This window comes from Sinocyclocheilus grahami, unplaced genomic scaffold, assembly GCF_001515645.1.
Source record: "Sinocyclocheilus grahami isolate Dianchi unplaced genomic scaffold, SAMN03320097.WGS_v1.1 scaffold713.1, whole genome shotgun sequence".
Taxonomy (NCBI): Eukaryota; Metazoa; Chordata; class Actinopteri; order Cypriniformes; family Cyprinidae; genus Sinocyclocheilus; species Sinocyclocheilus grahami.
This window is the reverse complement of record NW_015505892.1, coordinates 448,106-472,090: the sequence shown is the minus strand read 5'-3', so window position 1 is coordinate 472,090 and position 23,985 is coordinate 448,106. Positions and strand designations below refer to the sequence as shown.

Genomic DNA, 23,985 nt, shown 5'->3' with positions numbered 1-23,985 from the left:
GGTGTTGCCATTCTGATCAATCACGGAGTGCCTTTTGTTTTTGAACGCATGGTTAAAGATAATTATGGAAGATATATTATTCTTAAAGGATATATTGCTTCTGAGAATGTGTCAATAGCAAATGTTTATGCCCCCAATCAAGACGACCCTCAATTTTTCCATAATTTTTGTTTTAAACTCTTTTTGCCCTGTACAATCATTGGAGGTGATTTTAATTTGGCTTTAGATGCAGCAGACAGATTACGGGTTTTTATCTTAACCCCATCAGCAAGAGCTGTGAAACATATGATGGCTGAATTAGAACTGATAGATATTTGGAGGGCTTTACATAAGAAGCAAAATGATTTTTCTTTTTATTCTCGACCCCATAAGAGTTTCTCTAGAATTGACTTTTTTCTTCTACATAAAAGACAAAAATACTTAGTTGAATCATGTGAATATCTCCTACGAACCCTGTCTGATCACTCTCCTTTGGCTCTTACCATTTATACCCCTACTACTAAATTATATATTAGAAGATGGCGCTTTAGTAACGATCTTCTTAACGACCTTGATTTTATAGCCTTTATAAACAACAATATAGAAAATTTCCTGAAATTTATTGCTGGCTCTGCCTCTCCGGGGGTGATTTGGGAGGCACTAAAGGCTTATAAGAAGCAGAGTGTATCCTCCTCAGAGCCAAACAACGATATTACGAACATGGGGACAAAGTCGGCAGATTGTTAGCCTGGCAAATACGAAAAGAAGATGCAGTGAGATCTATTAATGCAATTCGTCGAATGGATAACACTGTCATCAGAGACCCTAATCTTATTAATCAGGAATTGATGCAGTTCTATAAGTTGTTATACACCTCCCAGGGTGCAGATATGGTGAAAATACACTCTTTCCTAGATAGACTTGACATACCTTCACTTGCCGAGGAATGCAGGGACTGTTTGGAGATAGGAATACAAGAAGCCATATCTTGCTTAGCTGTGGCTCCTATAGGCCGATCTCATTACTCAATTCAGCCAAAATTATAGCTTTAAAATTGGAAAAGGTTATCTCACAATTGGTACACATGGATCAAACAGGATTTACTCAAAATCGATCTCTTTTTGACAATGTTTGGAGACTTTTGAACGTAATTTTCTCTGCTTCTCAGGTTGATTTTCCTGTTATTGCTATCTCTTCAGATGCCGAAAAGGCTTTTGATCATGTTGAGTGGCCCTATTTATTCACAGTCCTTCAAAAGATGAATTTTGGTCCTAAATTTCTTAACATGGTCAAAATGCTATATAACCACCCAACAGCAGTCATTCAGACCAATAGTGAGATTTCGGCTCAGTTTTCTTTGGAGTGGGGTACAAGGCAGGGTTGTCCACTGTCTCCCCTTTTATTTTCTCTCGCAATAGAAACTTTAGCTATTGCAATTCGCTCACATGACATCATTAGTGGTTTTACAACCCTTCAATCTGAGCATGTAATCTCATTATATGCAGACGATATTATGTTGTATTTGACAAATGTAGATTCTTCTATACCAGCTTTGTCAACGTTATTACAAGAGTACGGAATCATATCTGGTTATAAAATGAATGTGAATAAGAGTGTATGCCTCTTAATATAGCTGCTACCCAATTTTCCCTTAAAAATGTCCCTTTTGTCTGGAATACAGATAAATTCATGTATTTGGGATTACAAATACCCAGAGATCGGTCTCAATTATATAAATCAAGCGTAGCGTTAGTTCTGGCAGGTCACGTTAGTCAAGCTCGTATCAGCTGACTCTCAGCTGATCCCCATCTACCTATAGGAATATAACACCTATCTAAGCATTCATATATAAGGTCCCTCAGTATTATCAGCAGTTTTCGCATTGCTCAATAGCTAATTACCCTCCTCCATCCCCAGCTCCTCCCATGTTGTCCGGATTAAGCCTTCTGATTCTCCTTTGAATCAGACTCATTTCTAAAATGTGTACATAAAATTATTGAACTTGAACAATATCTGCAATACATTTATGTTGGTTCTGTTTTGTTTACCCTGGAAGGGGGGGGGGGGGGGGGGGACGGGGTGGAGGGGGGATGTGGGATTGGTGGAGAGGAAGAAAAACAGGTCCCACAGAGCTACCGTACAGGCGCCAGTTAAGACAGCCAGCACAGAGTGAGGAGAGGAGAGGAAAGTGCTATCCCTTCTCTCATCCATGCTAGGCTGCATGGATGCGCAGGGAGTTCTTGCCCAGAACGGAACCATACCGCCAATCCAAACTATAATTGTCAATCATCTTTGATGATAGTGGTCCTGACAGAACTTAAACTATGCTCCCCTGCTCAAAAGAGAAGAAAAGGACTTAGATAGACGGAAGTCTCTTCCCATTTCATTAATTGGCCGGGCAAATTCCATCAAAATGAGTGTGTTGCCAAAATTAGTTTCAGGCACTCCCTCCTGTGTAACCAAAGTCTTTTTTAAAAGATCTTCATAGAAGTATTTCTAGGATCTTATGGAAAGGGAAAGTTCCGCGGGTAAAATTATGTTCACTGTGTATGCCTTTTCAGAATGGTGGACTCAAATTGCCCGAATTTTATTTATATTATTGTGCAGCTCAGCTGCGCATAGTCTGGATTTGGCCATCAAAATATGTCCCCCCCCCCCCTGCATAGCGGCAATTAGAAGAGGTCCAGGAACAGGGTATAACTCTTGCTGCAATACCTTTTGTTTCTATAAACTGTTTAAAGAAACTGACCGCTAACCCACTAATCGTTGGCACCTCTAAAATTGTTACGGACCTCAGGAAAAAGATGATCTGCAAGCAGACTCTCTTCAGATCCACTACTTTTTATTACAATCTTTTTCTACCCCCTGTTCTTAAAAATGGCATAGCCAAACAACGGTACGATCGAGGCATTCAAACCTTTGACAAACTTTATGAGGAGGACACACTCATGTCTTTCGAGCAGCTACAACAGAAATGTATCCTTCCCTCTAAATTTTTCTTTAAATACCTACAAGTTAGACACTACATTCAGACCCAGCAAGGTGGCCGTTTATCTAAGCTCTCTCTTTCACCTCTTGAGGCTATCTGGTCTGAGAAAAAAGGTCATAAGTGTCTCATTTCATTTATCTATGGCAAGTTGTTGCAGTTGATGGCTGGTAATATCTGTGACGTCAAATCTAAGTGGGAAAAAGACTTGGAGTGCTCATTCACTGATGATGAATGGGAAACAATATGTGAGGATGCTCAGATTTTGTCTATCAATAGCCGTCATAAACTCATCCAATTTAATGTGATACATAGGAGTTAACTATACCCCAGTTAGACTGCACTCCTTTAAAAGCTTGTGCTCAGAGCTTTGCCCTAGATGTAAAGCGGATAGAGAGACTCTCCTACATATGCTGTGGTCTTGCCCTGATTTGGAAGTATATTGGAAAGAGGTCTTAGAGATCATTGCCATAGTTGCTGGCACTAATGTGCCTAGAGAGCCTAGGCTTGCCCTTTTAGAAGACACCACACTACTCGATCAACAAAGGGTTAATTTGAGATTTGTTAGGCTAGCCCAACTAGCGGCCATAAAATGTATAACTTTGAGATGGAAGGATTCTAAACCACCTTCTACCTCTATGTGGATTAAAGAAGTATCATCTTACATACCTTTGGAAAAAATTGCATTTCGTTTGAAAAGACGTCAAGATTTGTTTGTCAAATACTGGGGTAGTTTACTTTCTTATTTGGGCATAACAGAACAGAATGACTAGATATCATCTAATTTTCTCTGTTTTCCGGTTTAAGTTTTTTTTGTGGCACTATGGGTTGGAGGTCTGGGGTATGTTATAGGGCGGTGTATATGGGAATTATATTTTTAGATTCTGCATCTTGTATGTTGTTTAACTTGGAAAAAACCCAATAAACAATGTTAAAAAAAGTGATCAAGGCCACGCATGCAGTTATGTCCATGCAATGATTCATGCAATCATCAGATCTGTGGGTGCAAAAGCAAAGATCGGTCTCAGCGTGCAGCAGATGGGAATGTTATTGAGAAATTGCACTGAGGCGGCCGCCAGGTTATGGACGTGAAACAGAAAGCGATAGGTGACCCTCACCGTGGTGAACTGATTGAAAAGCAAAGCCTTGGCCCTATAACGCCAGCAGGAGATGGCGGCCAACACTGAACTGGTAAAGTCAGCTACCTGCTCGACTCCCATCAGATCTTCCTCTTCATTATCTCCTCCTATTCGGTCCTCTGCGCTCTTTGCTTTCTCTTCAAGTCTACAATCCTTGACGTCATCCAGTGAGCCTGTGCTGGATTCATGATCTTGTCCGTTCTGAATCATTCCAGGTAACGCAGACTTGAGTTCTAGGTTTGAGCTCACGGTCGTGACGTTGGTAGAGGGTAGTATGGAAAGACGGTCTTTATCCACTAATAAAGTACCTTCGCTGTCTGCATGCTGGACACCACAGAAAAATTATGGGATGTTTATGAAAAAGCGAATTTCTATAACAAAACTGGAACCTTTTCAAGCATTTTAAATAGAACTTTTAGATGAATTTTCTAGGTTTTTCAAGAGTTGTGTTGGCTCTTCGCTATATTTTTGTTTATGATTGTTGCGGAGTTGCTTTGCATTGTTTAGCCTTTGTCTAAAGACAATAAAGATTTTGCATGCATTTAAGTCAGAATAGCATTTATGAAAAGAAAAGAATTATTAAAAGACATTTTCTTATGAATGTGATTCAGTGTACTGTAAATGCATTTGACTAATTGTTTTTGTTCCTCTTTTTGGATAAAAGTGTCTGCTAGATGCATAAATGTAAATGTAAATTGAAGCTGTTTCTTGTACTTTAATGTGAAAAGCTTGCAATGGATAGTAAATGTGGAAATCTTACCTTAAGTGTGCCTGAGTGACGTCCATAGATGATTAAGATGATGCAAAGACAAAGATAAATTAAATGTTATTAATATAACAATTTAGCAACAGGCTATCTGCAGATGCATTTGAAATGAGGCACACTGTTTGATTTTGAAAGCCTAATATTAGGTAATTTGATGATGCCGAGTTCAAAATTATCTTTTTATTTTTTTCACAAAATAGGAATGCAGATTATTCAAATTATATAAATGAATTGGCTTTAATGCACTTATCAAAATAACAAAAGTAGTCAAATGTCAAAGTTTTTGGTTTTAAAGACAGAAAGAAGTATTCAAAATATATTTAACTATATTTAAAAATAAATAAATCAGGATTATGTATAATGTGAAAATGGGTTGAGAATTGATCAAATAGTTGTAATCTGGCTCAGATAAACACAGGAATCATCTGTCGTGTTTTTATGCTGATTAAGGGTTAATACAAGACTTCTTCACTGCAAAAATGGTTGTCAAAAGCAAAAATGCAACAAAAAGCATCATATTTTGTGAGAAAGTCTGACATGCTTCAACAAAACAGCATTATTTTTCAAATCAGCACCCCAAAATTATTAAGAAACTTGCATTTCATTCAGCAAATACGATGCATTTTTATATTCTGGTTGCACATAACATGGTATTATAAATGTGTGTGTGCTCTGCCAGGTCTATGCAAAGATAATTAAATCAACTGCCAATGAAATGCATGCAATACGGATGCATGGAGCTACTTGAGAGAGCTTGGACACTCCCTGCTGATTTCCAAGACAGGAACAGGAAAAGCCGTGGTTGGAAATGACAACTTAATTTGAAAGGTGATAAAACGGCATGACTGAGTGTGTGAGAGAGAATAGATGGAACTGCTAGGCTTTTCTCTTCATTTTCTCCCAATCAGAATGCATAATGCACTTGTGCTGACAGCGAGCCAAAAACAGGCTTGTGGACTGAAAGGAACTGGCGCATGACAAAGCCTGCGGCTGATGGGCTCCATAATTAACATCATTATGTGTGCGGGGCTGTGGCCTTTGATCTGACACAGGAGGGACGAGTCGAGTCGATGTGGCTTTGATGCTGAAGCGGACCGAGGGAGCGCAGAACATACGGGACATGTGTCTCCCACATGAGCGGAAACAAACACAACGCACCTGCCGTGAGCTCAAGATGACAGAGCTATGATTAGAAACTTTCTTTGTTTGCCAAGCACATCTCTGATCTTTTGTTTAACAGCGCTTCTTTAATCAGTCAGTCAATCAAAACTACATAAAGAGAATAAAGACAAAATCCTTTTTTGAATGCATTGTTTTGCATTTATTTTACAAAATGCGCACACACACACACATATATATATATATATATATATATATATATGCATGCATTTTGCAAAATAAATGCAAAACTATATATATACTTATACTATAATTTTATTGTTATTTATTCATTATATTACTATTTATTTTAAATTGATTGTTGTGTTTTAATGTGTTAAACAATGAAAATATTATTAAAAATTCTTAAATTATAAAAAAAAAAATGCTAATATTTGCTAATATAGCAAGAAGTTCAGAAAACTCATTTAATTGAATTATAATTATTTTTTCCCCTTTACTATGTGTCAGGAAGTGTTTGATTACGGTGTTAAATTTAATAAAAATATTATTTAATATGCATATATTTGCTAATACAGAAAGATCCTAAAATTCATTCTCATAATAAAACCTATAAGAACTACATTTTGTGAAATGATGATTGTTGTGTGCATCCATGTTGCTTTAATGGCAGCAGCATGAACACATCCTGATGATCATGATGTTCTCCAGCAGGATTTGAGCATCTTGAATTTCAATGAAAGCAAGAAAATCTGACTGTCTGAACAGAATCACATGATCCATGACACTCATTTACTTACATTTGAGAAGTTAAGAAATAGCGCACTATATGACATATTTCAGCTTAATTTAGTGTTTCACATTTTTCAAAAACGTTAAAACTTTCTGCATATTTCCAGCTTTAAATGTGATTCAGTCTCAGGCTTTCATGTCCCACTGAATGACCCAGTAAGCAACAAAATAGAGCCGTTACCTTTAGTGCTTCTAACAGTTCGTCTCGCAGGTTCTGTCCAAATAAACACAAAACAAAGACAAGATCAGAACCTAAACAATTATATAGTGGAAATTAAGCTTGAGCTTTTATTTATGAGAGTGAAGAACCAGATTCACACACCCGAGCGTCTCCGTTCCTTTAACACCGCAGAGAAATCTTCCGTCTGACGGGACGATGCTTTCTTCAGCCTGTCTGGGCTGTAGCGGTACTTTACTGGACCTGAACAGAGAAGAAACAAAATAGCAGGTTTTGAAACAGTTTTAGTGTTTCAAATGTCATTTTGCTACAAAAACGAGTCATTCACTGAAGCAGCTTGTTTGAGAATCAACTTACATGTCGAGTCCATGTCCAGAATGGCATCTTTGGCCTGAAAGTAATTATCAGAGAAAATGTTTATTACAGTATCGCTGATTCAGATAAACATTCATGGATCCGTTTCAAAACGGACCGGTTACTGTACGTACTTTCTGCGGTACACTTACTAAAAATAAAATAAAATGAATGAATAAAAATGTCAAATGAAAATAATTTTAAAATAAATACAACAAAAATTAAACACTAAAAATGAATAAAATACAAATGTAAAATGAAAATACATAATTTTAATCAAAATAAACTTAACTAAAATTTAATAAAAGAATAATGTAAAATGGAAATAATTTAAAAATAAAGCCAATCAAAATTAAACACTTACTAAAAATGAATAAAATAAAATAAATAAAAATGAATAAAAATGTCAAATTAAAATAAATAATTTTAAAATAAATACAATCAAAATTAAACACTAAAAATTTATAAATAAATGTAAAAAAATATATAATTTTAAAACAAAAAAAATCTAAATTAAACTTACTTAAAATGAATAAAACAAAAATAAAACTCTAAAAATGAATAAAATACAAATGTAAAATGAAAATAAATAATTTATCAAAAATTAATAAATTATATTAATAAAATAATGAGAATGTTTTTATTTTCAAACTATTTATTTTTATTTTACAATCAAAATAAAAGCGAACTATGAATAAAATAATAAAACTGTAAAATGACAAAAATAATTTTAAAATGAAACAAATCAAAATAAAACATACTTAAAATGAATAAAACAAAAATAAAACTCTAAAAATGAATAAAATACAAATGTAAAATGAAAATAAATAATTTATCAAAAATTAAAGGATAGAACAGAACAGGATAGGATAATGTTTTTATTTTCAAACTATTTATTTTTATTTTACAATCAAAATAAAAGCGAACTATGAATAAAATAATAAAACTGTAAAATGACAAAAATAATTTTAAAATGAAACAAATCAAAATAAAACATACTTAAAATGAATAAAATACAATAAATAAAAATGAATAATGAAAAAAAAGTCAAATGAAAATAAATAATACAAAAATGAAACACTAAAAATGAATAAAATAATAAAAATGCAAAAAGATTTTTTTTTTAAACAAAATCTAAATTAAACACTAAGAATAAATAAAATAATTTATTTTACAATCAAAATAAAAGCGAACTATGAATAAAATAACAAAAATGTAAAATGACGAAAATCATTTTAAAATAAAACAAATCACATTAAAACTTACTTAAAATGAATAAAACAACAAAAATAAAACCCTAAAAATGAATAAAATACAAATGTAAAATGAAAATAAAGAAGATTCTAATCACATTAAACTAAAATGGATATAATTTTAAAATAAAGCCAATTAAATTAAACACTTACTAAAAATGAAGAAAATATATTTTTTTATTTCAAAATTATATATTTTTATTTTACGGTCAAAAGAAATCACTAAAAATTAATAAAATACAAATGTAAAATGAAAAATAATTTCAAAATAAAATAAAAAACAAATCAAAAGACAACAACAGAGAACTGTGAATGTGTTATTAAATCATTGAAATATGAACTTAATTAAATCTCAGGGAAACTAAGTAAATATCGGAGTTAAAACAAGTCTGGGTTCGACTGACGAAAGCCTTTAGGAATCCCTGGTCTTAATAACAGATCAGGTTTATTACAGCATCGCTGATTCAGACAGATATTGGTGGATCGGTTACTGTACGCACTTTCTGCGGGATAACGGCGTGATGGTTCTCCAGAATGAGTCTCTTTATGTGATGAGCCCACAGTTTCTTCTCTTCCACCGTTCTGGCCTGAGAAACACAATGACCTATGATTAAAGCAAACACAATGAACCGCTTCTGATGAGGTGATCTCAAACTCACCTGAACCGTGTGCGGCTGCTTGGGGTGCTTGTAATGCGTCACGCTGAAGCGCAGCGAATCTTTGGCACTTTCTATCAGCATCAGTGTGGAACACTGAACACAAGCAAAACAGCACAAACAACATGTTTTCTCTGAATGAAAATCACTTATTAGATGGTAGAATGACTCTGTACAAAACTCAATCTGACTTTGGTTTTATGAAAAACAATATAGAACCAATAATAGTGGCTTTCGTCCAGATCAGGGGTTTTGTTAGGGTTGGAAGAGATAAAACAAAATAAAAGACAAAGAGCATCAAATGTATTTGTTTACATGACATGTGAGTGAACTAGAGCTGCAAGATTTTGGATAAACCGAGAATAACCATTTTCTTTTTCTTTTCAGTTTTTTTCCCCGTTTTGTTTAAAATAGAGATCATGATGCTCTGACGTTTCTGAAAAAAAAAAAAAAAAGAGACAACTAAACAAAATGACGTAATTTACTTAAGAGGTTCTGACAAAATGCTAATTGCTGTAGTCGATTAAAAAAAATATTCAATATTCAATGAATTATATAAAAAAAAAAAAGGTTTGCATGAATGATTCAATGACTTGCTTATTAAGACTTGACTGTAAAATGGAAATAAATACATTTAATAAAAAAAAAGTCAAAATAAATCACTTCCTAAATATGAATAAAAAAAATGTAAAAAATAAACATTTAAAAATGTAAAATAAAACCAATCAAAATACAACAATTATTAAAAAATAAATCAAAAACAAAAATGAGAAATGGAACAAATTTAAACAACACTTAAAATAATTAACTATTTCATTTGTTTACCTGCATGTCATGTGACCATTAACAGACGTCAGAAAACCATGAACGTGTTATTACATCATTGAAATATTAACTCAGGAGGACTCTTAAGTAAATATTTTATGTCAAAGTGTTTAGGCTGATGAAAACGTTTAAGAATCCTTGGTCTAATTAACAGATGATGTCTAAGCATGAATAACATCATATACCGAGATGTGAGTCTTGTAGACGTAATGTTCCACTCGTTTCTTGGTGATGAGCAGCATCTTATCGAACAGGAAGAGGGTTCTCTCGTTTTTGGCGCGGTGGACGTGAAACGTTCCTTCCAGAACCAGCTCGCCGTATGTGGTCAGATCCGGACCCTTCCAGTTTATGAGCAGAGACTGGATCTCCTGCACGCACAATAGAATAGAGTAGAGCAGAACGGGATAGAATAGGATCAAATAGAACAGAACAGAATGGAATTGGATAGAATAGAATAGAATACAATAGGATAGAACAGAACAGGATAGGATAGAACAGAACAGAATGGAATTGGATAGAATAAAATAGAATACAATAGGATAGAACAGAACAGGATAGGATAGGATAGGATAGAACAGAACAGAATGGAATTGGATAGAATAGAATAGAATACAATAGGATAGAACAGAACAGGATAGGATAGGATATAACAGAACAGAATGGAATTGGATAGAATAGAATAGAATACAATAGGATAGAACAGAACAGGATAGGATAGAACAGAACAGAACAGAATGGAATTGGATAGAATAGAATAGAATACAATATGATAGAACATAACAGAACAAGATAGGACAGGATAGAATAGAGTAGAACAGAACCGAACAGGATAGAATAGGATCGAATAGAACAGAATGGAATTGGATAGAATAGAATACAATAGGATAGAACAGAACAGAATAGGATAGAATAGGATCGAATAGAATAGAACAGAATGAAATGGGATAGAATAGAATTCAATATGATAGAACATAACAGGATAGGATGGGATAGAATAGAATAGAGCAGAATAGGATAGAATACAATAGGACAGAATAGAACAGGATAGGATAGCATAGCATAGAGTAGAACAGAACAGTATAGAACAGAACAGATTGGAATTGGATAGAATAGAATACAATAGGACAGAATAGAACAGGATAGGATAGCATAGCATAGAGTAGAACAGAACAGATTGGAATTGGATAGAATAGAATACAATAGGATAGAACAGAACAGGATAGGATAGCATAGCATAGAGTAGAACAGAACAGTATAGAACAGATTGGAATTGGATAGAATAGAATACAATAGGACAGAATAGAACAGGATAGGATAGCATAGCATAGAGTAGAACAGAACAGTATAGAACAGATTGGAATTGGATAGAATAGAATACAATAGGATAGAACAGAACAGGATGGAATAGAACAGAATAGGATTGAATAGAATAGAACAGAACAGGATATGATAGAATAGAACAGGATATAACAGGACAGAACAGAATAGAATATAATGGGATATGATAGGATAGAATAGAAAAGGATTTTATAGGATGGAATAAAATAAAACAGGATAGGATAGAACAGAACAGAATAGAACAGAACAGAAAAGGATATGATAAAATAGGATAGAATAGAAAAGAATAGCTTGGAATAGAATAGAATAGTATAAAATATGATAGAATGGAACAGAATAGGACAGAATAGCATAGCATAAGATAGAATAGTATAAAATATGATAGAATGGAACAGAGCAGAACAGAATAGAATATAATAGCATAAGACAGAATAGAATAGAACAGAATGGTGTCAGTTCTTGAATCATTAATCGGGGATCTTTAAGCATGCACATGGCTCTATAACAACAGCGTATGCTGACCCAGATCCATTAATGAACAGATCCTTCAGCTCATGAGTCAGGACTTCAGTTTAGAATTAATCAAAGAGTATGATATGATGTGTTTGCCTGACGCTCATTAACACTGTAAACCGAATACAGTCATATTCCATCCAGTAATGAGATATGATATGATAAAACAGCACTATGAGAGGAGTAATGGAGATAGAGTAGAACAGAACAGTATAGAACAGAACAGATTGGAATTGGATAGAATAGAATACAATAGGACAGAATAGAACAGGATAGGATAGCATAGCATAGAGTAGAACAGAACAGATTGGAATTGGATAGAATAGAATACAATAGGATAGAACAGAACAGGATAGGATAGCATAGCATAGAGTAGAACAGAACAGTATAGAACAGATTGGAATTGGATAGAATAGAATACAATAGGACAGAATAGAACAGGATAGGATAGCATAGCATAGAGTAGAACAGAACAGTATAGAACAGATTGGAATTGGATAGAATAGAATACAATAGGATAGAACAGAACAGGATGGAATAGAACAGAATAGGATTGAATAGAATAGAACAGAACAGGATATGATAGAATAGAACAGGATATAACAGGACAGAACAGAATAGAATATAATGGGATATGATAGGATAGAATAGAAAAGGATTTTATAGGATGGAATAAAATAAAACAGGATAGGATAGAACAGAACAGAATAGAACAGAACAGAAAAGGATATGATAAAATAGGATAGAATAGAAAAGAATAGCTTGGAATAGAATAGAATAGTATAAAATATGATAGAATGGAACAGAATAGGACAGAATAGCATAGCATAAGATAGAATAGTATAAAATATGATAGAATGGAACAGAGCAGAACAGAATAGAATATAATAGCATAAGACAGAATAGAATAGAACAGAATGGTGTCAGTTCTTGAATCATTAATCGGGGATCTTTAAGCATGCACATGGCTCTATAACAACAGCGTATGCTGACCCAGATCCATTAATGAACAGATCCTTCAGCTCATGAGTCAGGACTTCAGTTTAGAATTAATCAAAGAGTATGATATGATGTGTTTGCCTGACGCTCATTAACACTGTAAACCGAATACAGTCATATTCCATCCAGTAATGAGATATGATATGATAAAACAGCACTATGAGAGGAGTAATGGAGGTCAGGAACAACATTACTCCTCTGGTACTGGATTAATACTCTCACTAATCACGTCCTGAATAAAACCCTTTGACAAGAGCAGTAATAAAAACATGTGCTCATTTCATATCACTGTTATTTTAGTGTCATTAAGAATTGAATTAGTTTTAAATTTTTTCCCCATTTCATTTTATAACAGACATTAAGATGTGAATGAATGAATAATATGATAGGCCTACAATGTGTATGTGAATTATTAAAATGGTAAACAAGCAATTCTACTTTCAGTTGAAGTTATTTTCAGCTCTTGCAAAAGTCAGTAAGTTATATCAGCTTTTGATATCAGCTAGGCCACACATTCTGTACTGTACCTTTCTGCATTGTGTTTTTAACCTTTTAAAATCTAATGATTTGTTGTAATTGTATTACTGAAGTTGTATTATTCAAAGTTTTAGTAATTTAGTTAGTTCGTTTTTTCCCCCCTTTTTCCTTTTTATTTCAGTTTTGGTTATTTTGATATATCAAGTTAAACTAAATGAAAATGAGAAATATTGCCTTGGCAATTAGAAGAAAAAAGTTAATTTTAAAATTTTATTTTATTTGATGTTTATTTTTGTATCATTGAGATATTATTATGGTTTTTATTAATATTTTGAATAAGTTTTTGTTTTTAAGTTTTCCATTTTTAGTAATTCGCTTTTTGTTTGTCTATATAGTTTTTGTTCATTTTGATTTCAGTTTTTAGTTATTTTAGTAAATCAAGTTAAACTAAATGAAAATGACAAATGTTGCCTTGGCTACAAGATAGTTTTTTAATATATATTTTATTTAAATTGATGTTTATTTCATATCAGTGTTATTTTAGTATCACTGAGATACTATTATAGTTTTTATTAATATTTTGTGTTTTCATTTTTATTTTAGTTAAGTTTTTGTAAATTTTATATATATATATATATATTTTATTTTTAATTAAAAAAAAATTCAGTTTTAGTTATTTTAGCTCATTGAGTAAACCTAAATGAAAGTGAAAAATGTTGCTTTAGCATCTATTTAATTTTAAAAATATATATATAATTTAGTTTCTTTCAGTTTATTTTACTTCTTGCAATGAAAAGGGTTGCTTTATGGTTTTATTGTTAGGTAACTATAATCACCCTGCTTTAGTTTTGATGCATTGCATGAGTTCTGATAACTAGTCCTGCAGTGTTCTGATGGTAACACAGACCTGAAGTCTCACGGCGTGCTCGTGTTTTCTCTTCATGTCGTTGATGTACCAGGCGACTCCGGTCATGCTGTCTATGGCCTCGATCACCACATCGTACCCGTCCTCCTCAGGGTCGAAGTGCTTGGCGATTTCCTTCAGAAAAGCAAAAACACAGTCACTGACTCCGTCTGTCAACACCAGAGCAACACACTGCACTATATTTAGAAAAAACCCTGCTGTTCATCTCCATCTGAAGATCATGATATGAGGATTTTAGAACTACGTAAACTGATTTGATCGTGCAATCAAAATCTATTTTGCACAATTCATCACCGTGTTGCTATAGAGCAGAATTTCCCAAACTGGGGTTTTCGGGTTGATAAAAAGCTAATAATTAATTAAATCGTAAAAATGTAAAATTAAAATAGAGAAATAATTACAAATAAAATACACACTAATAATATGAAACGTTATGCGTCTAGCTGCATGTCAAGTGATCAGAGACTAATTAAACATGTGAATGTGGTGTTAAGTTGTTGAAATATGAACTTAAAATCTCCAGCAGTGTTACTTTAGTGCCACTGAGATGCTTTTGAATTTTTCTCATTTTAATATTTTTCATTTTCAATTTAAATGCAATTAAAGTTCTGGTAACTTTGTCGCGTGCTTCTCATTTTTATTAGATGTTTTTTTATATTATTGTCAATACAGTTTTATGTTTTGAGTCAATTATTTTAGTACATTAAGTTAAACTAAATAAAAATGGAAAATGCTGCTTCGGAAAACAGGTGAAATAAAATATGTTTTTGTTGTTTTATATTTTATTGCATTTCAGTCAGTAACAAAATGTGTGTGTGTGTGTATGTATGTGCGACTATTTATTGATAAATTGATTGGGTTTATAGTTTCAGTTAACTATAACACCCCTGGTACACAGGACTATGTAGGCAGGAAAATTATATTAACTAATAATCATGAACAAAAAAAAGTCCCATCCAACATCATTTCCCGCTAGTCATTATAATGTATTATGAAAGATAATTTTTGCTCTCTCTCACACATTAGCTTTCATACATTTCTAAGTATTACTGAGCGGTTCTGTCAGATGTTCAGTGGTCGCACCTGAAGCAGCAGGTGATATTTGAGGATCCTCTGAACTGGTTTGAGCAGGTAAGAACCCAACGGAAGAGAGCGCTTGAGCGACGCCTGCCGATCCCTGAAGAACTTGGCCAGAGTTTTATTCCTCAGACAGTCTGTCAACACTGCCACTGAACTACACACACACACACACACACACACACACACACACACACACACACAAGTGAGTACACAGACCTGAAGTCTCACGGCGTGCTCGTGTTTTCTCTTCATGTCGTTGATGTACCAGGCGACTCCGGTCATGCTGTCTATGGCCTCGATCACCACATCGTACCCGTCCTCCTCAGGGTCGAAGTGTTTGGCGATTTCCTTCAGAAGAGCAAAAACACAGTCAGACTCTGTCTGCCGACACGAGAGTAACACACTGACGAATGTATAACAATCTCATGACGAAGAACCTAGATTTCTGAACTAAAGTGACATGAACATTTCGCACAATTCATCCGTGGATGTTACTATATAGCAGGGTTTCACAAACTGGGGTTTGTGAGTCGATGAAAAGCGAATAATTGATTGTGTGATAAAAATGCAAAATTAAAAATACACAAATAATTTTAAAATAAATCAATAAACATTTTATGTGTTTAGCTGCATGTCATGCGATCATCATAACCTACATCAGAGAAACATGAACGTGTGAATGTGTTGTTAAATTATTGAAATATTGAAAAAAACAAAAACTCCAGCAGCGTTAGTGTCACTGAGATACTTTAATATTTTGAATATATATATATATATATTTTTTTTTTTCAATTCAAATGTAATTATAGTTCCAGTAATTCTGTTGTATGTTTGTAATTTCTATTAGTTTTTTTAAATGTATATATTTTTGTCGAGTTTGTTCATTTTCATTAGTTTTGTTTTTAGATATATATATATATATTTCAGCTAATGTTTATTTTAAGTAACAATTTTTTTTTTTGTATTAATTAATACACTTTTGGATTTAGTTAATGTTTTAGCTAACTACGTAAGCAGGGAAATGATATTAACTAATAATCATGAACAAAAAACATAAAGACCCACCCAACATAATTTCCTGCTGAATGTTCACATTACACGAGTCATTATAATCTATTATAAAAGACGATTCATGCTCTCTCTTTGGACAGCATCAACATATTATCATTCATACATTTATAAGTGTTACTGAGCTGTTCAAATACTTTCTGGCATGGTGTTTTTTGCTCTGGAAATGTCCTGAAGGGAAACCAGTGGTCGCACCTGAAGCAGCAGGTGATATTTGAGGATCCTCTGAACTGGTTTGAGCAGGTAAGAACCCAACGGAAGAGAGCGCTTGAGCGACGCCTGCCGATCCCTGAAGAACTTGGCCAGAGTTTTATTCCTCAGACAGTCTGTCAACACTGCCACTGAACTACACACACACACACACACACACACACACACACAGGTTAGTCTGTGAAGAGACTCAAATAAGAGAAATCATCACACTAATGTATTAATGTATTATCATTTATTGCTTTATGCATCAAAAATTATGCTACAAATTTGCCTCTGATGCAGTGTTTTTTTTTTTTTTGTATTTCTGAGATACTATTATAGTTTTCACTAATATTTTAAATGTTTTTTTTTTATACTTGGTCTTCATTTTAGTTTTAGTAATTTTGTTGTGTGCCTTTAGTTGCATTTAGTTTAGTTTATTTTTATGTAATTTCTATATAGTTTTTATTCTTTTGTACATTACATTAGTTATTTTAGTACATCACATTAAACTACATGAAAATTAAAAATGTTGTCTTGGCAACTAGCTGAAATAAAATAAGAGTTTTTTGTATTTTATTTCAGATTTTGTTGTTTCACTTTTATGAACATGATCTTTATGTTTTTAGTTTTAGTTAACTATAATAACCCTGCTATGATATATGAATTACTGAATCTTTAAACAGTTTTTTATTAAAAATAATAATAATTATTATTATTTTAGAGGCACTTGGTGCATCTAAATATCAGTCATGTTGAATCTGTAATAATAAATAAATATACAATGACATAAAAATGACAATCATATACAGGCTTATTATAGTGAAGTAAAACTAAAACCATAAAAACAAAACATAAAAAATTATTATTTCAGCTAGTCATCAAGGCAACATTTCTCATTTTCATTTAGTTTAACTTGATGCAGTAAAATAAACTAAAACTGAAACAAAAATAAACAAAATATATAGATAAAAAAAAAAAACTAAAACTAATAAAATGACAAAAAAAAACACTTAAAATAATTAAAATAAAAATATAATACAAAAAAAAAAACAAAGTAATTACTTGACCAAAAAATTATAATTTCAGTTTGTTACCAAGGCAATATTTCAAATTTTCATTTACTTTAACTTGATGTACTAAAATAACTTAAACTAAAACCGAAATAAAAATTAACAAAACATATATATAGACATATTAAAAAAAGCAAAACCTAATAAAAATGACAAAAACACACAAGACTAGAAAACATTAAAAAAAATAAAAATAAATTGAAATATGAATAAAATCAATAATAGTATAGAAAATAACACTGGTCATATAAAATTGTGGGTACGTGTCACAGGTCATGACCCCTGGTGGTTTACACCACCGAAAGGTTAAACACAACAAACACATGAGATATAATATCTAAACATTCGTTCCTAAAGCAGACTGATGTTGATGTTGTCTGACGCTGTTCATGAAGGACGTTACTGACTCAGAGGAATAATCTGTCACATGCATCAGCGCTCGCTCGCACCTGCGGCGCAAACACACTGCATTTAACACCGCGCTTTACTTACTTAGGGTAGTTTGTACAGTACTGCGTGTAGATCTCGAAATACTCGCTCTGCAAACGAAAGGAGAGAAAATGAATCCGTTTTATAAAGGAACATTCTGAACGGGATATTTCGTTTAAGTTTGTATTTAGTGTACCTTGTCCACAAAGCAGCGTGCAATGGCCACAGGATCACTGGCACACATGTCTAAAGACTGTAATAACTCACTACAGAGAGAACAAACCACGGTAAAACTTCAGCATTTTGATTATGGTGACCATAAACAAACTCTAATAAAGATGCAAAAACAAAAACAATTAAAAAAACAAGATGACAGTGATAAATGTAGGTTTCAGAATGCATTTAACCCTGTAATGCCTGACATATTAAACAATAGTCAGATTATTATTATTTTTTTTAATTGAACCGTTTATTGAACATTTAGATAAAATCTAAAAGAAAGTGTGCATTTGTGTTTTTGTTGAGCATCATATTTGATCCATCATGCTTTTCTGGCTCATATAGTCTGATACAGAGAGAATATGGCGGAAAAAACAGCACAGTTTTATTCAGACTCAAACGGAGCAAAAATATACAATTTGATGCAAATGCTGATATTTACAGTGGGTACGGAAAGTATTCAGACCCCCTTAAATTTTTCACTCTTTGTTATATTGCAGCCATTTGCGAAAATCATTTAAGTTCATTTTTTTTCCTCAAAACGTGATGAAAATCTGATGCTTGTAATGTAAATCAATGAGCGCTTTATTACAGTAGAGCAGATACTGATATAAAATGATGTAAATATCAGTCGTCGCTCTATATCTCCAGTAATGTGTCTCAGTAAGATGAGACTGAAATGATTCAAACATATAATGCAGTGATTGAGAGCTGAAGAAATAACCGTGAGATGTTCTGGAGGCTTGTGAAGATCATTCCTCCGCTGAGGAACAGTGAAAGTAAAGCTTCTGGAAACAAACGCTCCTCAAAAGATCCTGAGGATCAGATTTGAGACTCTAAAACATGATTGATGGAGAATCAAGTAAAGCTGAGCTGCTTCAGTGCAGTAAGTGTTCATCTGGAGATATTACTGCAGTTATTCTGACCTTTACTTGATCAAAATCAGTCCAGATTTGACTCGTGACGCTCCAGCTCCAGAATTACACTAAAAGAGCTTTGACTAAACTATCGATCAGACAACAGAAGACATGCAGTAGATTGTGTGTGAAACGGGTTTAACAGCAAAGTTTGATCATTTAAAGGCCTTTGCTTATCAAATGTTATACAGTAGGCTTTATAGGGTTAATAATTCTTGTTGAACTAAACGTTTGTGAACAACATTGTGCAATGAATAAATGCAGCAGTTCTAGTGGCTTCATTTGGATATGCTAACAAAAACATTATAATGCAACGACACTTGCATCGTCATCGCATCTCATGCGCCGCTGATGAGACTGCCTCCGTAACGCACACCTAAAACTCGAATGCAGATTTTTATTTTAAATTCGATGAATATTCGAAATTCAAATTTTTTTTGGCAGCCCTAACAAAGACTGAAAATGATAAAGCAAGATGCTCGAACATGCGCTTGGCTATATGTGATAACCAACACTCGTCAAGGTTCACAATGACCTTCTGTCAGACATCAGACACAGAAAGACGAAGTCTGGAAATGAACACGGCAAACGCAAATCAGATTTGCGCAAAACTTTGGCGATATTTTATAAATGTCGATAAAGTATTGCGAAATGACGGCGTTTCCATTAACTAATGTTATGCGACTTAAAACTTAAGCTTTTGCCTCTCGCGAAAAGTCATGGCAACGGATTTTGGCTATATTTATTCAGAGGATTTATGAGTGTATCTTTACCGAAGCAGCACAGAGAGCCGCTTCAGAAACGTGCGCGGCGCGGTTGTAATAAACACAAGCACTGACTAGAGTGGCCGCAATCAGCTTCAGTGACCGTATCAGAGCCACACTGCACCGCAGACATGTGCAGTGTAAACTGTCTAAGCATTAATGGTAGGAAAAGCCCCTTATACTGGAGAGCGGCCACGTATGAAGTGTTTCTTGGAGGTTATAGTACATTGAAGAATGATCATATGACTTTTTACATACGCCATGTGACCTGTAAATGCAAAAAAACGTTTCCATTGCAGTTTTGTGAATTATTCCTTTTTCGCATTGCCTGAAAAACCACCTCGTGCGATTTAAGGGAGTTTTTGTGAAATTGACGCGTTTCCATTAGGCGTATTTTCAATTCGCAATTTCAATTTGCGCAATTTGAAGGGTAATGGAAACACGCGTACTGTGGACTCAAAGCAACGCACTTGCCCTGATAAACGGCCTTGCTTCGGTTCACTGTGTAGTATTCATCTTTGATGCATGTAAAAGTCATTTACAGAACAGAAGGCAGTTAGTTAATGAGGTGCATTAAAGTTGATTTGTGTTAATAATAAAATAAGTTTTATACAGATGAGGACGAAAAAAGTGAAGACTGATGGTTTAAACTACTGATTTAAATTAAAACTGGTTTAAGTGACTTAAATACAAACTGAATAAAAACTTTTAAAGAACTGACTAAATACGGATTATATTAGCATTGCATCAGTGTCTCACTGCAAGTGAATGGGTGCCGTCAGAATGAGAGTCCAAACAGCTGATAAAAACATCACAATAATCCACATGTAATCCACACCACTCCAGTCCATCAGTTCACATCTGGAGAAGACAAAAGCTGCGTGTTTGTAGGAATCAAATACATTAGTAAGATGTTTTTTTAACTTTAAACCATCACTTCTGGTCAAAATAATCCATAATAACTCTTCCTCCAGTGAAAAAGTGCATCTCCGGTTGTCTCTCACATCAGAATTCAGTCACATATGTGTTTAGAGCCGTTTAAACGCTGCTTGATCTGTGCAGATTTCTCTCCTGATTCAGACCACTTTTTCACTGGAGGAAGAGTTATTATGGACTCGTATTTTAGTTAAAAAACGTCTTAATGCTGGATTTGTTTCAGCTTTTGTCTTCTCCAGATGTTAACTGATGGACTGGAGTGCTGTGGATTACTTGTGTATTTTTGTAATTTTTTTATCAGCTGTTTGGATTCTCATTCTGACGGCACCCATTCACTTGCAGTGAGACAGTGATGCAATGCTACATTTCTCCAAATCTGATGAAGAAACAAACTCATCCACATCTTGGATGACCTGAGGGTGAGTGCGTTTACAGCACATTTTCAGCTGAACTGTTCCTTCAAAGTCCTACAGCACTAGTCGAGCTCATGCGCTGTTAAAGAGCAACTGTTCAAACACAGATGTGAAGAGCATTAGGTGAGCATGTGTACCAAAACTCTAGACCAAAAACAAACCACCATGTGTATTTACGTCCCACATCTAATTGTGGATTATTGTGATATTTTTATCAGCTGTTTGGATTCTCATTCTGACGGCACCCATTCACTTGCAGTGAGACAGTGATGCAATGCTACATTTCTCCAAATCTGATGAAGAAACAAACTCATCCACATCTTGGATGACCTGAGGGTGAGTGCGTTTACAGCACATTTTCAGCTGAACTGTTCCTTCAAAGTCCTACAGCACTAGTCGAGCTCATGCGCTGTTAAAGAGCAACTGTTCAAACACAGATGTGAAGAGCATTAGGTGAGCATGTGTACCAAAACTCTAGACCAAAAACAAACCACCATGTGTATTTACGTCCCACATCTAAAGCCACACAACATCTGCCACTTGACAGCTGCTGCTTCCTCATTTGCCTGAATAAATACAATTTCTAAACAGTAGATGAGTCCTGAATAATTCCAATGATAGTGTCTGAATATACTTTCGCACGTATGGTTAGAGAGTTATGAGCTGTCTAAATGACACTACATGATGTTTTCATCCCAGTGCAACCTCATTTTTAGCACCCAATACTGACTTGACACTGCTGTACTTGTGTATATAAATATATGTATGCATTGCATAAAAGCATGTAAAATGCATATTAAGTCATCATGCTCGAATCTTACCTGTTGAACTCATAAATGTGCTCAATATTCCCAAAAAGTGAACACACTTGTTCTGGTTTGATGGGAAGGTCCCGGGTGTCAATGATGTGCACAAGATAATCCTGAAAATTGGAAAAGGGAAATAAATATCATTTCAAACTCAACCAATGATAAACTATTATCCATCTTGATTTGTCCTGTAATGCCTTCAACTGCTCAGCAGATGGCGCTAGAGAACTGAAGGAAAACTGCACACTCAATCTATTAATGCTTACAAAATACATTTGAAAACTGGAAAACATTTTGACTTGCAAATGAATTGGAATTATATGAATCACATACATCATAATAATTAAATAAATCATACAAATTACATAAATCCTACTAAAATAAGCAAACTATTTCACCATACACTGTAAAAAAAAGAAGACACTACTTCAGTTTTTCTACTTCAGAATTTCATGTTTAATTGAATGCCATTTCGTTATAAATAATTGTGAAATTTACTTGCTATTTCTGAGTATTATACAGCTGAATGTAACTGAGGAACTAAATTCAGCCCGACACTAAAGACAACAAACACTGACACACAGTGCAATGCACTGATTTGTTTTATTAATTAAAGGCAGCATACTGTAAATGCAGTACTAACCATGTACGGAATTCCACATTGAAATAATACAAGTCAGATTTTTTGTTTTGCATTATATTAATGAGAATGCCATGAAAATTGTCAATGCAAACACACACACACACACACTTCATTTTCTTTAAATAAATGATTTCTAATCTGGACTGGACATGTTCTTGAAATCGGTTGTAAAACTCACATGCATGTAAACTGATCTTTATCAGAGTACCCTGGTATTACCATCTGATACCATCACTATACCATGGTAATACCACAGTACTAAATTCTGCCTGACTCTAAAGACAATAAACACTGACACACAATAATTACAATGCATTGATTGATTTCATTAATTAAACTCAGTACTAACAATGTATGAAATTCCTCATTACAATAATGAAAATATATATTATTTTGCATTATAGTAATGAGAATGGCATGAAAATTGTCAATGCAAAAAAACCCAAAACAAAATAAAACCCCGCCAGGCTTAATTTTTTCATTCTTGAAAGTATTACACATGCATGTAAACCTCACACAATGGCGTGAGGAAAAATGCACAATGGCGCCGACGCTGATGGCTGCCTCCGTGGCGTGTAAAAGATTTAAATATGGGATGTTTTGTTCTAAATATGGATTTAAATATCGGTTGTTTTTGTTCAAATTAGAGATTTAAATATTGGTCAGTTTTGTTCTAATTAAAGATTTAAATATCGGTTGATTTAGTGTTAATTAGAGATTTAAATGTTGGTTGGTTTATTATGTCACCATATTTTCCGTGCATTGTTTTTTCCGCTGAGATGGCAATGCATTATGGGATTTCACAAAAGATGCATGCTATGCTGCCTTAGAAGAAAGTATCTAATAAGGTCTAACTTTAGGAACACGCATACGTGATAAGACACCCTTAAACTGCAGCTCACTATGTTTATGTTCATCAAGACTGCATTATATGTGCTGCAGACGGTCGGCAATGCAATATTGGTGGATGGAAAGTCATGCATAAGGAATATGAAAGTGCAAACACATTCCTGCATGAGGAGTGACACCTGTGAAAACCCCAGGAATTCCCGTGTTCAGCAGCGAGACATCCTGAATGGGAAATGACCGCCGGGATCCAACGACAAAAACAGCAGTTAGTGCAGCGAAGTTCAAGACCTTAGC

The 23,985-nt window shown here is 34.0% G+C and overlaps 1 protein-coding gene across 3 annotated transcripts in view; it reads right to left on the bottom strand.

The window, feature by feature from the left end:
* Nucleotides 1-23,985, bottom strand: part of LOC107560184 (pleckstrin homology domain-containing family G member 3-like) — a 62,428-nt gene that overhangs the window by 6,023 nt on the left and 32,420 nt on the right. For 2 of the 3 annotated variants that reach the window (XM_016244293.1, XM_016244294.1), the window contains exons 3-15: nt 22,212-22,312; nt 18,338-18,407; nt 18,205-18,251; nt 16,643-16,793; nt 15,596-15,727; nt 10,233-10,415; nt 9,226-9,318; nt 9,067-9,153; nt 7,317-7,350; nt 7,104-7,202; nt 6,963-6,995; nt 4,865-4,875; nt 4,171-4,428 (exon numbers count right to left, since the gene is read on the bottom strand). In XM_016244293.1, coding sequence (XP_016099779.1) covers nt 4,171-4,428; nt 4,865-4,875; nt 6,963-6,995; nt 7,104-7,202; nt 7,317-7,350; nt 9,067-9,153; nt 9,226-9,318; nt 10,233-10,415; nt 15,596-15,727; nt 16,643-16,793; nt 18,205-18,251; nt 18,338-18,407; nt 22,212-22,312 — 1,299 coding nt within the window. The remainder of the gene's footprint in view (nt 1-4,170; nt 4,429-4,864; nt 4,876-6,962; nt 6,996-7,103; nt 7,203-7,316; nt 7,351-9,066; nt 9,154-9,225; nt 9,319-10,232; nt 10,416-15,595; nt 15,728-16,642; nt 16,794-18,204; nt 18,252-18,337; nt 18,408-22,211; nt 22,313-23,985) is intronic. The other variant, XM_016244296.1, reaches the window with a different exon arrangement.